Source organism: Oryctolagus cuniculus, chromosome 17 (genome assembly GCF_964237555.1).
Source record: "Oryctolagus cuniculus chromosome 17, mOryCun1.1, whole genome shotgun sequence".
In the NCBI taxonomy this organism is placed as follows: Eukaryota; Metazoa; Chordata; class Mammalia; order Lagomorpha; family Leporidae; genus Oryctolagus; species Oryctolagus cuniculus.
The window spans coordinates 45,287,960-45,302,310 of NC_091448.1; the positions used below are offsets into that span (position 1 = coordinate 45,287,960).

Sequence of the window (14,351 nt, forward strand, 5' to 3'; positions counted from 1 at the left end):
ATAACACGCTGAATAGTTCTTTTATTTTTAGCACCCCAGCAGAGTTGCACATGAAGAATTAGTACTCTCCATGGAAACTCTAACCTTCACTGTTACAGGTTTATGGTGGGTTTGGATCACCTAATTTAAGTATCTTGCTCTACTTCTAACAAAAATATAGCCAAAGAATTTTACTGGCCGGCGCCCGCCGCGGCTCACTAAGCTAATCCTCCGCCTTGCGGCACCGGCACACCAGGTTCTAGTCCCGGTCGGGGCGCCGGATTCTGTCCCGGTTGCCCCTCTTCCAGCCCAGCTCTCTGCTGTGGCCAGGAAGTGCAGTGGAGGATGGCCCAAGTGCTTGGGCCCTGCACCCCATGGGAGACCAGGATAAGTACCTGGCTCCTGCCATTGGATCAGCACAGTGCGCCGGCCGCGGTGGCCATTGGAGGGTGAACGAACGGCAAAAGGAAGACATTTCTCTCTCTGTCTCTCTCTGTCCACTCTGCCTGTCAAAAAAAAAAAAAAAAAGAATTTTACTGAATAGATGGTAATTGTATTGAACCTGAGTAATCAAACACATAGAGCAACTCTTTAGATTCTAGTCAATCTTACATTTCATCTACTTTTCAAGGAAACAGGTGTTACAAATGTTGCAGACTGGGCCTCCAATTTGAAGATGAAAACATTACCAGAGCTAGAATTAAACCAGTGATTCTTAACCTTGATTAGAACCATTCTGGGAGCTTTTTTTTTTTTTTTTTTTTTTTTTTTGGACAGGCAGAGTTAGAGAGAGACAAAGATAAACCTGGGAGCATTTTTAAACCAGCAATTCCTTGGCCCCATTCACAGTGATCACGATTTAACTTGCCTGGAGTGAGAGTATTCTTGAATTATTTAAAAAAGTTACCAGGTGAGGGGCAAGCATTTGACTCAATGGTTTGTTTGTTTATTTATTTATTTATTTATTTTGACAGGCAGAGTGGACAGTGAGAAAGAGAGAGACAGAGAGAAAGGTCTTCCTTTGCCGTTGGTTCACCCTCCAATGGCCGCCGCACCGCACTGATCCGATGGCAGGAGCCAGGAGCCAGGTGCTTTTCCTGGTCTCCCATGGGGTACAGGGCCCAAGGACTTGGGCCATCCTCCACTGCACTCCCAGGCCACAGCAGAGAGCTGGCCTGGAAGAAGGGCAACCGGGACAGAATCCGGCGCCCCAACCGGGACTAGAACCCGGTGTGCTGGCGCCGCTAGGCGGAGGATTAGCCTAGTGAGCCGCAGCGCCGTCTTGACTCAATGGTTTAGATGTTGTTTGGGACACCTGCACCCAATAGGGAGCCTGGGTACCAGTCCCAGCTCTACTCCTGATTCCAGTTTCCAGGGCACCCTGTGAAGCAGCAGGTGATGGCTGAAGTACCTAGGTTTCTGCCATCCACATGGGAAACCTGGACTGAGTTCCAGGCTCCTGGATTTTGTGGGCATTTGGGGAATGAATCAGGGGATAGAAGACCTATCTCTGTCTGCCTCTCTGTCTTTCAATTAAAATAAATAAAAATTTAAAAGTCACCAGGCAATTCTAATTTGCAGCTATGATGAGAATTACTGAGTTAAAAGCAACTAATTTTTTTTATTTTTTAATTTTTAATTTTTTTTGACAGGCAGAGTGGACAGTGAGAGAGAAAGAGACAGAAAGAAAGGTCTTCCTTTTACCGCTGGTTCACCCCCAAATGGCCGCCGCACTGAATCGAAGCCAGGAGCCAGGTGCTTCTCCTGGTCTCCTATGGGGTGCAGGGCCCAAGGACTTGGGCCATCCTCCACTGCACTCCCGGGCCACAGCAGAGAGCTGGCCTAAAGAGGGGCAATGGGACAGAATCCGACTAGAACCCGGGGTGCTGGTGCCGCAGGCGGAGGATTAGCCTATTGAGCCGCAGCGCCAGCCAAAAACAACTAATCTGAAAAATAGCCTGTGGACCCAAGATTGCTACAAATCTGATATCCTCTCAAAGAAGTCAGTCAAGAGGCTAAGATTCGGGGCCAGCGCTGTGGCACAGTAGGCTAAGCCTCCGCCCACAGTGCTGGCATCCCATATGGGCGCTGGTTCGTGTCCTGGCTGCTCCTCTTCTGATACAGCTCTCTGCTATGGCCTGGGAAGGCAGTGGAGGATGGCCTAAGTGCTTGGCCCCTGCTCCATGTGGGAGACCTGGAGGAAGCTCCTGGCTCCTGCCTTCGGACTGGTCTAGCCCCGGCCATTGTGGCCATTTTGGGAATCAACCAGCAGATGGAAGATCTTTCTCTCTGTCTCTCCTTCTCTCTGACTGTAACTCTACATCTCAAATAAATAAACAAAATCTTTTTAAAAAGGGAGGGGGCTAAGATTTTTAAAAAGAAAACAAAAATGCTTTTCTTAATAATTATTCAAGGATGAAACAGTTGAAATATGTTTTCCTACATATTATTCTGGAACAAAGTAAAAATCAGATGTTAAAAGAGGCTTCCTCCTAGGTTAATCACTTCAATCAGATCTCTTCCACAGGAAAGAAAAATGGAACACTGTTCATGGTAAAACTGTTTTTGCTACTAGCAATACTTTTTTCCTCCTTTTTCTGACCATGTGCCCACAAACTCTTCACCATACAGCAGAAATGATGCAGAAACAATTCAAATAACCTTGAACCCCTGTGGTGTGGCTGCTTGCCATTGGCCTACTGGCCATTTTAAACTAACAATAAAATTCATCTCCTTATGTTCCTTATTTCCCCCTTTTTTTTATATTTGTGTATGCTGGCTAGTGAAAGGTGTTTCTGCAAATGAGATTTTTTTTAAAGAAAACAAAAACAAAAGAAATAGAGAATATACCTGGCACAGAGAACAGAAAGGAAGAGGGTGAATACAAACAATCAGAAATGCCTGGATGTGCGTGCTGTTGGCCTACACACCATCACCACATTTCAGTCAATCAGTTTGTTATCACTGTTGTATCTGTAGGCTTACCCATGAGATTTTTGTGTTTACTATCTTTGGAGACTTACGGAACTATTTAATGACCATAGCAGTTCTCCCATCCTGAGTATAGCTTCTTTTCTGAGCTAATAAGTCATTGATTATTTTCATTCATATACCACATTCCAAGATTTAAAACATGCAAGAGGCCGGCGCCGCGGCTTACTAGGCTAATCCTCCACCTTGCGGCGCCGGCACACCGGGTTCTAGTCCCGGTCGGGGTGCCGGATTCTGTCCTGGTTGCCCCTTTTCCAAGCCAGCTCTCTGCTGTCGCCAGGGAGTGCAGTGGAGGATGGCCCAAGTGCTTGGGCCCTGCACCCCATGGAGACCAGGAGAAGTACCTGGCTCCTGCCATCGGATCAGCGCGGTGCGCTGGCTGCAGCGTGCCGGAAAAAAAAAAAAAGGCAAGAAAAACTGGATGCTTTAGAAGAACCCTGAAGATTAAAGTCCCTTCTATCTTCAATCCATAAGGACTGCCTACCCTACAATAGGCATTCAATTAAGAGTTACCTTAATGCTGATAACACCTTTTTTTTTTTTTAAAAAAAAGATTTTATTTATTTATTTGAGAGGTAGAGTTACAGAGAGTGAGAGGGAGAGACAGAGAGAAAGGTCTTCCTTCCATTGGTTCACTCCCCAAATGGCCGCAACGGCCGGAGCTGCGCCGATTTGAAGCCAGGAGCCAGGAGCCTCTTCCTGGTCTCCCATGCAGGTTCAGGGGCCCAAGAACTTGGGCCATCTTCCACTGCTTTCTCAAGCCACAGCAGAGAGCTGGATTGGAAGAGGAGCAGCCGGGACTAGAACTGGTGCCCACATGGGATGCCAGCGCCGCAGGTTGAGGATTAACCCACTGCGCCATGGTGCTGGCCCCAATGCCGATGATATCTTAAACTTACTATTAGGTTAAAATATTCTTTCTCCCCATAGCTGTTCTTCCATTCACAAAATTACTCCATATGAAAAATCCAAGAGAAGCAGATATCTAAAAAGATACTGTAGTATTCTGAGAACCTGTCCTGCTCTAGAAGAGAAATTAAAACTACGATCTAAAAATGTTAAAAGGGATCACGGTTGTAGAGCAGCAGGTTAAACTGTTGCTTGGGACATCCACATCCCACATCAGAGTTCCTGGGTTAGATTCCTGCCTCTGCTTCTGATCCAGCTTCCTGCTAATATGCCTGGGAAGTAGAAGATATTGGTCCAAATATTTGCATTCCTGCCATCCATATGGGAGATCCAGATTGAGTTCTAAGCTCCTAGTTTCAGGTTGGCTCAGCCCCAGCTACTGTGGGCATTTGGGGAATGAACTAGTGGATGGAAGATCGATGTCTGCCTCTGTCTTTCAAATAAATAAGTAAATAAATAAATCATTTTAAAAATAAAAACATGAGAGTATTCAAAACCAAATATTTCAATTTTTTTGATTTTCCTTTTTTTGGGGAGGGGGTCTGCCTTCACATTTAAATCTAAAGATTGACTTTTTTTTCCCTTTAATAACACAAAAGGTTAACATCTCTTTCTTTCTCAGGGCTATTCAAACATAAAGGTTTTTTCACTACACAGAGGGAAAAATGCATTCCCTGTAAGGTATAATAAACCAAGCAAAGAAACAGAATAGTCCATAAAAACAGAGTCTTGATATGGTCTTCTTCCTATTTTGTTTGGTTCTACATTCTATACATAACCTCCACAGCCTAAAGCACAGGGATTTCACATAAGTCAATGCTCAGTGATTAAATGCATGTATGCAAAACTTGAATGAATGAATACAACTAACCAATCTGGTTATCCCAAAATTGAAGAGAAAGTTCTTCAATGACTGACTTTTTCTTGTACCCTTCTTTAAACTGGTATTTCTACTTCAAACAGTTACTACTTTTCTTTAATCTAATAGGTATTAGAATCCAGTTTCTCCAAATTAAGTCTACAAATGAGGAAAAACTCTTCAATCCATTTTGATACAAAGGTGGGAATGGGAAGGTGAAAAAAAGGAAAAAAGTATGCAAAATTCTCCCTGAGCAGGCAAAACAGGAGGGGGATCCAATATTGTACCTTTAAAAGGCAGTCAAGGCCGGTGCCATGGCTCACTAGGCTAATCCTCCACCTTGCGGCGCCAGCATACCGGGTTCTAGTCCCGGTTGCCCCTCTTCCAGGCCAGCTCTCTGCTGTGGCCCGGGAGTGCAGTGGAGGATGGCCCAAGTGCTTGGGCCCTCCCCTCCATGGGAGACCAGGAGAAGCACCTGGCTTCTGCCTTCGGATCAGCACGGTGTGCTGGCCGCAGCACGCTGCTGGAGCGGCCATTGGAGGGTGAACCAACGGCAAAGGAAGACCTTTCTCTGTCTCTCTCTTTCTCACTGTCCACTCTGCCTGTCAAAAAAAAAAAAAAAAAAAAAAAAAGGGCAGTCAAATACTTATAACCAGTCTTGCTTCCTGAACATAACAAACCTGACTTAAATGAGTGAAAGTTCTGACAACAAAATAAAGTTACTCAGAGTAATCTGTAAATACATAGATCCAACTAATTGTTTGAAAGGGAGAAAAAACCATTAAAACTAGTGCTACCTTTCCACTACCATGTGTCCCACTTCATAAAAAATATTTTTTATGTAGATTCCCATGCACTTGTCTCTCCAAGACAAAATAAGCCAAACAATAAGCCAGTGCAAGTCCAAAGGACTCTACTGCAAACTAAAAATAAACCTTGTAGAATACTATATAAGGAGGTGGTCCACACTCCATCAGTGATGCTGCCTGCCTGCTGGGAATGAGCTCACCAAAGCTATCAGCTGCGATCTGATGTCAGTTTTGTTCCTGCTTATCACACAACATTGGGCAATGAATACAACCTTTCCACTTTGTTTGCCATCTGCAAAATGTTGACAATGAAATAATGCTCATGTGGCTTCATCATTTAACTTTGCAAATGAAGGAGTTCAGCACATGCCATCTCAAAATATGTTAAATTGGTATATTATTTCAAATCTAAAATCACTTGAGGAACTGTGACTTCAAACAACCATCTGCTCCATCTTCTTCTACATGGAACCAGCTACAAAGAATTTTGGGGGGAGGGATGTCCTTCTTCATATCAAGGTTGGAAATTAATCTGGATTACCAGATACTGCGAAGAGGTTGCAATGAACCTGAATAACTTATTTAGGTAACACTTATCTTCTAGGTTTTACATTCTCTGCATACATTTGTTAGCAACATTTCTAGAATTTATTACCTTTTCTTGAGATCCATTTTTCTATCATTCCTTCACAAATTTATCATTCTTTGTCCACAAAGTAGACAAGCATTAAGCTTTGGTCATTTCTTCAGACTACACTTTCTTGTGAAGATCCTTACGTACATGTAAATTCAATAAAAATTTGATGTGTTCTCTTGTTAACAGCACTTGCATGAATTGGGTTCCTAGACCCAGGCAAAAAGCTCACACAAGAATAAAGAGGAAAGAAGGAATCTTTCTCCCCCCCTCCTATAGAATGATCAAGTGGGTTCATCATCTAATGTTTGCAAGCTCTAGGGAAATGAGTACCACTTCAGATTCTTCATCAACACTGACTGAAGAACAACAGTAAGGTAAGTCAATATAATAGGTGAATGAGATCCTAAAATGGCAATCATTTCCATTGTGCCATAAAGATGAAGTAATGGAGACAGCTAAAGAGCTGGCAGTACTATGTTGATAATCTTGAAAGGCACAGCTTATTTTGAGAGACAGTTTCCATTTGTCAAACCTCCACAAAATTTACTGTGTGCTACTATATACAGTAAACATCCTGATCTGGACAAAAAGCAGCCTTTATTATTATTAGGTTTATAAAATCCAGTGTTAGTCGCAGCTACCTATTGGAAGAGCCCAAGTCTAACACATTACGGAAAAAAGATCAAATCAGTCAAAACCAATCCAGTTTAAAGTATGCTATACTAACTGTACTGTTTAGAATTTGGGCAGTAGGGGGCTAGTGTTGTGGCACAGTGGGTAAAGCTGCCACCTTTGGTGCCAGCATCCCATATGGGCAACAGTTAGTAATCTGGCTGCTCCACTTCTGATCCAGCTCTCTGCTAATGGCCTGGGAAAAGCAGTGGAAGATGGTTCAAGTGTTTGGGCCCCTGCACCCACATGGGAGACCGGGAAGAAGTTCCTGGCTGCTGATTTTGGCCTGGCCTAGCCTTGCTGTTGTGGCCATCTGGGGGAATGAACCAACAAATGGGAGATCCCACCCCTCCCCCTATCTCTTCCTCTAACTCTTTCAAAATAATAAATCTTTTTCTAAAAAATGAATTTGTGCAGTAGGATATATTATATAGTAAGGCACAGAATAAATCCTGAAGTGGAGGAAAAAGGTTTGCCATGTTTCCAAATCTCAGTCTGATACAAGGCCATCTTGACCCTCTGAAATAGAATAAAAATAATCCAAAAGTATGCTTGAACAAATCTTTCCTCACAATGCCATTCCAAATATGCATAAACTTTGTCATAAAGAGCAACATGTAAAATCAGGGTATCATCAACCCCTCCCTCATTCCCTTCTCCCACTTTTCTTCTCCCCTCTTCCCTCCCCTCCCTTCCCAATCTCTTCCTTTTCTCCCTCCCTCCTGATGGAGACAGATATCTACGTTTTAAAGCTCATTCATATTCTCTCTTCACAGCTCTTTTCTTCCTTTCCCTCCAATATACCTCCAGCACTCCTTTAATTCAATTTTCTAACTTCAGCGTGACTCTCTAGGTAACTATGTTGGGAGTCAAATGATATAAATAAAATGTCTAACATTTAATGATATAGTTAGTTTCATGTTCTACAATTTATTTTTTACTGTTGAAATTTCTTAATAATGTAATTCACTTATTTTTATTTATTTGAAAGCCAGAGACAGCTAGATAGAGATCTTCCATCTGTTGGTTCACTCCCAAATACCCAAAACAGCTAGGGCTGGGTTAAGTTGAAGTCAGGAGCCCAGAACTCAATCTGAGTCTCCCCAATCCATGTCAGGGACCTCAGTACTTGAGTCATCATCATCTGCTGCCTCCCAGGGTATGCATTAGCAAGATGCTGAAATCCCAAGTGAAGCTGAGACTCCAATCCAGGCACTTTGATATGGGATGTGTGTGTATCAAGCAACATCTTAACTGCACTAAATGCCCACTCCAATATTCTACATTTTAGAGGATCAGGCTGACTCTCCCTTCTAGTGATTATAACACTATTTGGCTTACCATGATCAATAACTAGGACATGTTAGGTACCAATACCAAGCAGTTGCCACAGAGAAGAGGACACTATTAACCTTAAAAAAAGTATGCACGAGGGGAAAACTGCATAAAGAATCATCATCTTTATTGAAGGACACTCAAACAAGGTGACTAGGATGCAACATTTTTCCCCCTACTTTGAGAGATACACTTTGTGTGGAGATTATCATGCACATAAATGGACCATTGTATTTATACATACACTCACTCTAAGTCACCAGTTGCCTTCTCAGACTATCTGGCTGAGTAGAGCAGATGAAATACAGGCACTGTACCAACTGCATTTATGAGCCAAATTCACCACAAACACTTTTACTTGAATAACCAAAGGCTGTATAAAAACATATACCTACGTACATTGGAATCACTAAAGATTTCTGCTTCTTCAGATTCACAGCAAAGTAACGCTGCTGATTCACTGTCTTCCAAATAAGAGCTCTGTAACACAAACAATGTCATTTCAGAGACCCAGACAAATGGGCCCGCAAGTGTGAGGGAAAAAGCCAGCTGAAATCACCAAGTCAGTGCTAGCTCATTGGTGAGAAGCTGCTGCAACGCTGATTAGTGATGGATTTTTTGGAAAGAATATAGCCAACAAGGTGACTAGTTAATTGACTGAAGAATGTCAGGTTAGCGGAAGCATTTTCCACAATTTCCCTGTTTAGGCAACTTGGGCTGTCCTTTTTCTGTAAAGCAGGTACTACTAACCCTTCATAGTATGCACTCTGAACTCTCTCAGACTGTGGATAGGTATATATTCACTTATCATCACATCCGAAGTTTGATGTGTTTGTTTAGACAGGCTTTAGACTATAACACAGAGCCCCCCATTAGGGGATCAAACCACTAGCCTACCTTCTTTGGCCCTCTGATAATAAATGTTTTATTTTATTTCTTTTTTATAAAGATTTATTATTTATTAATTTGAAAGGCAGAGTTACAGAAAGAGGAGGAGAGACAGAGAAAGAGAGAGACCTTCCATCCACTGGTTCACTTCCCAAACGGCCACAATTGCAAGGGATGGGCCAGGCTGAGGTCAGGAGCCAAGAGCTTCTTCCAGATCTCCCAAATGGATACAGGGGCCCAAGCACCTAGGCCATCTTCTACTCTTTCCCAGGCTCATTAGCAGGGAGCTGGATTGGAACTGGAGCAGCCACATCTTGAACCAGAACCCATATGGGATGCTGGCAACACGCTATGCCACAATGCCGGCCCCTAACAAGACATGCCCTATCCAAGTTCCCCAACAGATGGGAGAAAACAATTTAAAACCTTTTCTCTCATTCTCCAATTTCTTTTGCAAAATTTGTCTAGAAGAAAGATAAGGGAAATGAGACAAAGGAGTGAAACCATTAGCTGGTAAACCAAGATTATTTTTTCCTATTACTAATAATACAAAACAGAACAGAAAAAGCTTCAACTCTGACCAATTAGATCCCATTAAAATGTTAGCTGATTGGGTAATAGCTGTTGGAAAATGAGTCATCCTTAGAGCTCTGATGTATATATGATGATGTCATCAAAATTTCTCAGAACCGGCAGTTGAAATTTCATTGTGTATAACTACTCAGAGGCTATTCTCATTAGTGTGTACTCGGATTTTCCAAACTAAGACTGTATTTTTAACCAGAAAGAATATCTGCAGAGATTAAAACTAAACTGGGAGGAAATTAAGTAAAGCTCAATGTTAGTATTTCTGGTTCTAGCTCCTGGTTACTTCCATTTTACTTTTTTATTGCTCTGATCTTTTGCCTACTCTTGATATGCTTTCTTGTAACCAAGTCTCATCTCCCATTATCCCTCACTCTTCTCTTTTAGAAAGTCATCAGAAATAAAGATTTAAAATCACTTTTAAGGTGCTGGAATTGTGGCGCAGCAGGTAAAGCACCATTTACAATGCCAGCATTCCATATGGGCACCAGTTCGTGTCCTGGCTGTTCCACTTACTATCCAGCTCCCTGCTAATGGCCTGAGAAAAATAGCAGAAGATGGCCCAAGTGCTTGGGCTCCTGCACTCACTTGGGAGACCCGGATGAAGGTCCTGGCTCCTGGCTTCAGCCTGGCTGACTCAGCCTTGGCAGTTATAGCCATCTGGAGAGTGAATCAAAGGATGAATAATGATCTCTTCCTGTCTATATCTCTCTTAATATTTATTTTATTTGTAAGGCAGACTTACAGAGACAGAGAGAAAGAGAGATCTTCCATCTATAGGTTTACTCCCCAAATGGCTTCAATGGCCAAAGCTGGGTCAGACCAAAGCCAGGAGCCAGGAGCCTCCTCTAGGTCTCCCACCAGGGTGTAGGAGCAGGATCCCAAGCACTTGGGCCATATTCCACTGCTTTCCCACGAGCATAAGCAGGGAGCTGAATTGGAAGTGGAACAGATGGGACTTGAACTGGCATCCATATGGGATGCTGGCGATGTAGGCAATACCCACTATGTCACAATGCTGACCCCACTCTCTTTCAAATAAATAAAATTTTTTTAAATAAAATCACTTTTAATTCTTGCAATACAATGGGTCTTTATTCCTTACTCCCTTGCCTTATGGAGGGGAAAAAATAAGAACATTTACTCCATTCTGGTTAAAAAAAAAATGGATCTACTGATTTAAAAAATAAAGACATCTGGAAGTCATATTAGAGGCGCTAAATGCTTAATAGGTAATATAAATATTTTTAAAAATTTTCATTTTATCTGAAAGGTAGAAAAAAACAGAGACAGAGACTGAGCAATCAATCTTCCATTTGCTGGTGCATTCCCTAAATGCCCACAATACTCAGAGGTACGCCAGTCTTAAGCCAGCAGCCAGGAATTCCATCCTGTCTGCCACATGCAAGGCAAGGACCCAAGTTCTTGGAGCCATCACCTGTTGCTTTCCAGCATGTGCAGTAGCAGGAAGCTGGATTGGAAGCAGCATAGCTGGGATTCAAAGCAGGCACCCGGATATTAGACGTGAGTGTTCCAAGTGATGACTTAACTGTAGTGCCCAATGCTTGCCCACCAAAATAAAATAAATTAACGGAGATCAGAGCTGCTTTCAACTCCCCCAAACACACATAACTGGTAATACAGATAATATTAAGCATATCAAAAGTTCTTTGTTATTGCCACAGTATATACAGACCAGAGAGAAAAGTATAAGGTAATTAATCCAAATTACAGTAGGCAAGACTGTTCATAGTTCTCATGCTTGTAAATATTTCAGCATGTTTACACTAGCTCTTTTAAAATGACCTTTCAAGAAAAAGGTCCTGTAACCACATTTGCATTCCTAAAGTTATTTTAAGATGTTATTGTATACTATTAATTGAAACAATCAAGACACAGATATCTATTTAAATGTACTGATAGCATTAGAACATAATTGGTTCATGAAACAAGTATTTACTTGAAACTTAGTTCTAAATTAAATTCTAAGAGTACTAAAGGAAGACAAAAGACATTTCAAGTTTTTGCCTTATCTTCTCAGGTACCAGGTAATTCCAATTCTTAAGTTCTTTCTGGGTTCTGTAGAATGAACTCTTCTCCTTAAGACTATCTAGGATTTACTGTTCCAAGAATGCAAGTATGAATGAATAGTCAGAAACTCTGTTAATACAATTTAGCATACTAAATCAAATGAGAAAATTTATGATATAATTGATGTTAAAAGGTATTTGACAAAATTAAGTCATTTCTGATATCAGACATTTTTAGTAAACTAGGAATAAAAGATAATTCCTTAATTTTACTCCCTAGATAGGTTTTTCTAGAAAGACAAAACTTACAAAAATAAAGGTACAGCTCTGTGGAAATACAAGTATGTTTCTTTGGCTATGTATTGTTTTGAGAAAAACAGTGGTTAAGATTGTTTATAAGAAAAACACATTCATGTGTAAGAAGAAGTTTCAATCCAGAACAGCTTCTAAACAACAATTATAGTAATAAAATGTTGCAATCTTTATACGGAATGTATGTTGCAAGAACTCAAATTAAGAAGGACATCCTGAAGAGTGTTACAATCTTACCTGTGAGGTTACCTAACAATTTGCAAGCAAGTCTTAAGAAATAATTTGACCAGAGTCAAAATCTGTTGCTATTGTTAAGTTTCTTTTATTCTATCTCATTATAGGTTTTAGTTTTAAGCAGAAAACACTATGGATGGTAGTATTCATTTCTCTTTCCTTTATATTCCATCTTTCTTCCCTTCTTTTTCCTCCTCCTCTCCTCTCCTCTTCCTCTTCCTCCCTCTCCCTCTCTCTCTCTCTCTCTCTCTCTCTTTGTCGTCTCCCACCCCCGCCCCCACCAGCTCCTGGTTCTAACTGAATTCATTGCAGTTGTACTTAGGCAAACTAGGGATTTTCAAAATATATTATCACACATCAAACAGTAAAATATATGTATACCCTAAAACATGCTGACTTTGGGACTAAACATTTTTAATACTTTAAAAGCCAAAATATATCCTGGCACTTACATGCAATTGAATCAACAAAGCAATATCATAGTCTAAGGGTGATCAAACTGAGAAAACTTTCCCAGAAGTTCCTATCTCCGAAGTATACATTGAAAAAAATTATTTCAATATGCAATACGTACACCAATAAACAAATTTCAGAAGGTGTCAAAGAGTAATAAGTCTTCCTCCCATCCCTGTCCTCTACAACCCCATTCCCAAAGTAGTCACTATGTTAGTTTCTTTGGTATCCTTTCAGAGATAATCTGTGTTCATACAAGCATTATGTGTGTATGCTGAATCTTCAAAATGTGTATGGAAAATGGAATTACAAATAAGGTTTTTTATGTTTTTAATTTAAAAAATTATTTAAAAGAGTTACAGACAGAGTTAGAGACAGAGGGGTCTTCCATCTGCTGGTTCACTCCCCAAATGGCTACAAGAGCTGGAGCTGAGCTGATCCAATGCCAGGAGCCAGGAGCTTCATCTAGCTCTCCCATATGGGTACAGGGGCCCAAGGACTTGGGCCATCCTCCACTGCTTTCCCAGGTGCATTAGCAGGGAGCTGGATTGGAAGTGGAACAGCTGGGACTCAAACCGGCACCCATATGGGATGCTGGCACTGCAGGCCAGGGCTTTACTCTGCTGAGCCACAGTGCCAGCCCCCCCAAAATAAGTTTGTTTTTGTGTAAAACTCATGCATATACAGTCTTCAAAAAGTTTATTGAAAACACATATTATGAAAAATTTACGCATTATGAAAAAAAAAACTATGTATTTTAATTAAGGGTGGGTATTGTGGTACAGCAGGTGAACCTGCTGCTTGGGATACCTGCATCCCATATCAGAGTACCTGTCCATGTTCTGGATACTCTGCTTCCAAATCAGCTTACAGCTTCCTGCTAATGGCATGCTGGGATGCAGCAGGTGATGGTTCAAGTGTCTGAGATACAGATGGAGTTCCAGGCTCCTGATTTCATCTGACCCAGCCCTGGCTGTTATGGGCATTTGGGGAGTGAACCACTGGATGGAAGATCTCCCCCTCTGCCTTTCAAGTAGATGAAAATAAACATTTTAAAAATCTTTAATTAAGTACAGTACAGTGGAAACACACACGCACACACATCTATGTATAAAGCAGTAGCAGCCGGCGCCGCAGCTCACTAGGCTAATCCTCCGCCTGTGGTGCTGGCACCCCGGGTTCTAGTCCCGGTCGGGGCGCCGGATTCTGTCCCGGTTGCCCCTCTTCCAGTCCAGCTCTCTGCTGTGGCCGGGGAGTGCAGTGGAGGATGGCCCAGGTCCCTGGGCCCTGCACCCCATGGGAGACCAGGAGAAGCACCTGGCTCCTGGCTTCAGATTGGCGCGGTGCACCGGCTGCAGCGTGCTGCTGGAGCGGCCATTGGAGGGTGAACCAACGGAAAAGGAAGACCTTTCTCTCTGTCTTCTGGAGATATACTGAATTGCATTTGCTCCAACTGCAGTATTTTTACGTGGGCCTCTTTGTGATCAATGGTATAGATCTGCAAGATAATTGTCTAGTATTAAGGATAAAGTAAGAGTTACTGAAGGACAGCAATAATCAATTGAGTAAATTTGAAAGTTTAAATCAGGATAAAGTGAGTGGTTCCTTTGAAGCATCCAGTTTCTTACACATATATTTTTAAATCTTTACCTTACTCT

The 14,351-nt window shown here is 41.8% G+C and overlaps 1 protein-coding gene across 4 annotated transcripts in view; it reads right to left on the reverse strand.

Moving 5' to 3' along the window:
* SSH2 (slingshot protein phosphatase 2) overlaps positions 1 to 14,351 on the reverse strand; it is a 280,902-nt gene that overhangs the window by 202,409 nt on the left and 64,142 nt on the right. For 2 of the 4 annotated variants that reach the window (XM_008270960.4, XM_051824583.2), the window contains exon 2: positions 8,591 to 8,671. The exons of the other annotated variants lie outside the window; for them this stretch is intronic. In XM_008270960.4, coding sequence (XP_008269182.2) covers positions 8,591 to 8,671 — 81 coding nt within the window. The remainder of the gene's footprint in view (positions 1 to 8,590; positions 8,672 to 14,351) is intronic. 4 annotated transcript variants of the gene reach the window in all.